This window comes from Propithecus coquereli, unplaced genomic scaffold, assembly GCF_000956105.1.
Source record: "Propithecus coquereli isolate 6110/MARCELLA unplaced genomic scaffold, Pcoq_1.0 Scaffold39, whole genome shotgun sequence".
NCBI lineage: Eukaryota > Metazoa > Chordata > Mammalia > Primates > Indriidae > Propithecus > Propithecus coquereli.
Window position 1 is genome coordinate 7412995 of NW_012149618.1, and position 3806 is coordinate 7416800.

General features: G+C 36.4%; 1 protein-coding gene across 2 annotated transcripts in view; it reads left to right on the forward strand.

Annotated features, from left to right (window-relative positions):
* SPAST (spastin) overlaps positions 1–3806 on the forward strand; it is a 60960-nt gene that overhangs the window by 14180 nt on the left and 42974 nt on the right. The window contains exon 2 of one of the 2 annotated variants that reach the window (XM_012652553.1): positions 2033–2119. In XM_012652553.1, coding sequence (XP_012508007.1) covers positions 2033–2119 — 87 coding nt within the window. The remainder of the gene's footprint in view (positions 1–2032; positions 2120–3806) is intronic. The other variant, XM_012652554.1, reaches the window with a different exon arrangement.

The window sequence follows — 3806 nt, forward strand, 5'->3', positions numbered from 1 at the left end:
AAAAAAAAAAAAGAAGTCAACATACAGTTTATCTTTTTTGCCTTTCAATTTTTTGGTAAAAAATACTTTGAAAATTTTGTTGCATACACAATATTCATTTAAAAATATGGAATATATGAATGACAGAATCAAATGTTCATAAGGATGTTGTCAATGAGAACTCTCATACACTATTGTTAGGACTGTAAATTGGTATAAGCACTCTTAATAAAGCACTTTGTTGATTTATGGTGAATGGAGAAAATGTGATGAACTGTATGCCTCATCAATTGTATTTCTTAAGCTTATACCCTAGAAAACTGGAGATATGCTTTAGGGGGCAGGTACAAGTATGTTTATTGCAGCATTGTTTAAAATATTAAAAAACCAGAAACAATCTCAATATCCTTTAATAGAAAAAAATAGTTTAATAAATTGTAGGATAATACAGGATACTATACAGAAGTCAAAATGAATGAACTAGCAACTTAGATCTCAAAAGAAACATAAATTTATGCATTTGACTAGTCTTCAAAATGTATATTAAAAAATAAAGCAATACAAATATAGATAGGGACAATAGAAAAACATATACTAGAAAGATATGCACTCAGTTTGTGATAGTGGTTTCTCAGAAGGGAAGGGGCAAGGGAATGGGAAGAGACACAAAAACAGAATTTCTGTTATATCTGCTATGTCGTACTCACTGTGTTTTTAAATTTTTTCAGTAAATAGGACATTGTTATCAATATTCTCACAGTCATAATGCAAGTGCTATTTTACTATTTTCTGTAATTTCCCTTTTATTTTCAAATTAACATGTAAACAGATATTTTCTTTATTGAAACCAGGAAGGTGATCGAAATAACTTGAGTTGATTTACAACAAACTCAAAAATCTCTTCCAGTACAGGCAGTGTAAGATACTGATGGTAGTATAATAAGTAAGAAATTACTTTTTCTTACGAGATTGGGAAAAAGTGAAAAACAGTTCTAATCAGTGATTTCTGCCTTTGCTTTATTCTGTCTCTGTGTTAGCCACTTACGAGCTTTGCAGATTCTAAAGACTAAGAAATTAATTTTGAAAAACAATGAGATTTGAGTATAATGATCACTTTATAGAAGTATCCTATACACATTTCGGGCCCAACACCGTGGTTCATGCCTTTAATCCTAGCACTCTGGGAGGCTGAGGCGGGAGGATCACTTGAGCTCAGGAATTCCAGACTACCCTGAGCAAGAGAGACACCCCGTCTCTACCAAAAAGAAAGGAAATAAAACCCCAGTTGGGTATTGCAGCGCATACCTGTAGTAATCCCAGGTACCTGGAAGGCTGAGGCAGAAGGATCGCTTAGAGCCCAGGAGTTAGTTGGAGGTTGCAGTGAGCTACAATGACGCCACTGCACTCTACCTGGGATGACAGAGTGAGACTCTGTCTCAAAAAAAGAAAAACAAAAAACCATGAGATGGTAAGCAAAAAAGGACTCACAGGCCGGCACGGTGGCTCACGCCTGTAATCCTAGCACTCTGGGAGGCTGAGGCGGGCGGATTGTTTTAGCTCAGGAGTTTGAAACCAGCCTGAGCAAGAGTGAGACCCCGTTTCTACTAAAAAATAGAAAGAAATTAATCGGACAACTAAAAATATATAAAAAAAATTAGCTGGGCATGGTGGCGCATGCCTGTAGTCCCAGCTACTTGGGAGGCTGAGGCAGGAGGATTGCTTGAGCCCAGGAGTTTGAGGTTGCTGTGAGCTAGGATGATGCCACGGCACTCTAGCCTGGGCAACACAGTGAGACTCTGTCTCAAAAAAAAAAAAAAAAAAAAGACTCACAGCCCTAAAATTTTGAGAAACATTGTGACTATATTCCCCTCCTGGAGATACATATACACATTAAGATACTAAAAGTAGTAAGAAGTTGTATAATAATGTTTCTCAGACTTACTTGATCACAACCTTATTTTTCATGTATCATCTGTCAGTAGCGTGCTTTGGGAAATGTTTATTGCGTTCTTTATACTTGGGATATATACAAATAATTATTTCTATTTTAAAGCAGGACAGAAGGACCAAGCTGTGGAATGGTATAAGAAAGGTATTGAAGAACTAGAAAAAGGAATAGCAGTCATAGTTACAGGACAAGGTAAGGTTATAGTTATATTTGTTTATGGCCATTCCAAATTATATTCACATGATTGTCCTGATTTCGGATCTATTTATCTTAGCAAACATATTTAAACATTTTTAAATGTCATTGTTAACATTTATAGACTTATAGTTAATTCTTTATGATCTATTCTAAAAATTAAATTATAATCAGATATGCTAAAACTTCATTTACTTGTAGCAGTCCAGCAATGACTTCTACATTACTTGTTTCCTCCTTTGTACCACTGTTGGTGATTGATCACATGTTTTAGCCCTATTTTTGAAAGCTAGTCCCTTCCTCATTGTTGAGGAGGGAAGGAATAGTTAAACCACAAACTGCTTTTGTACTTGTGGGTAATGCCTCTCAACTGCATGTTAGAATATGAGCTATAAATATCTTATGTTAATTCACACTTGGCTATTTAAACCAAAGCAGTTATTTCTCTACTTTCTTATCACTTCAAATTAAAAATTAGTATCTAAGAGTATCTTTAAATATACAGCTAACATTTTTTTTTATTTCTGCATATTATGGGGGTACAAATGTTTAGGTTACGTTGCCCTTGCCCCCTCCCCCCCATCAGAGCTTCAAGCGTGTCCATCCCCCAGATGGTGCGCATCGCACTCATTATGTATGTATATACCCATCCCCTCCTCCCCCCTCCCATCTACCCGACGCCCGATAAATGTTATTCCTATATGTGTACTTAGGTGTTGATCAGTAAAACCAATTTACTGGTGAATACATGTGGTGCTTATTTTTCCATTCTTGGGATACTGCACTTAGTAGAATGGGTTCCAGCTCTATCCAGGAAAATACAAGAGGTGCTATGCTGTATCACCATTGTTTTTTATAGTACAGCTAACATTTATTGCACAATTACTACATATACCAAGTATCATTGTAACTGCTTCTATGTAGTATTTCTTTTAATTTTCACCACCACCTCACACTCTGTAGCTGCTGTTATCTTTATTTTTTAGATGAATAGCCTAAAGTACAGAGAAGTTAAGTAACTTACCTAAAATCTCAAGCTGCAAGTGAACTCAGTCTGACTTCAAATTCTTAAATACTATGCTATGAATATTGTGTAGTATGTGGGTACCAAAGTATTTTAGTTTATCATAACTAAAATAGATTCAGAATCAAAAATTACAGTATTTAGGCTAAGAATTAATCCATTCAGTAGATGTTTGTTGGCTGGCTAGATGACTCTACAACTTATATTAGCTAATTATAATGTGTCCAATATTTGCTCTGCTTTTTTCCTCTCCCTTTATATTTTGACTACATTTCTAGCTACTGTTCTCCTCGATAAAAGAAAGCAGAATAGAATAAGTAAACAGGCCAGGCACGGTGGCTCACACCTGTAATCCTAGCTCCCTGGGATGCCGAGGTGGGAAGATCGTTTGAGCTCAGGAGTTCGAGACGAGCCTGAGCAAGAAACGAGACCCCGTCTCTACTAAAAATAGAAAGAAATTAGCTAGACAACTAAAAATATATATAGAGGCCGGGTGCGGTGGCTCACGCCTGTAATCCTAGCACTCTGGGAGGCCCAGGCGGGTGGATCACTCAAGGTCAGGTATTCGAGACCAGCCCGAGCAAGAGCGAGACCCCATCTCTACTAAAAATAGAAAAAAATTATTTGGTCAACTAAAAATCTATATAGAAAAAATTAGCC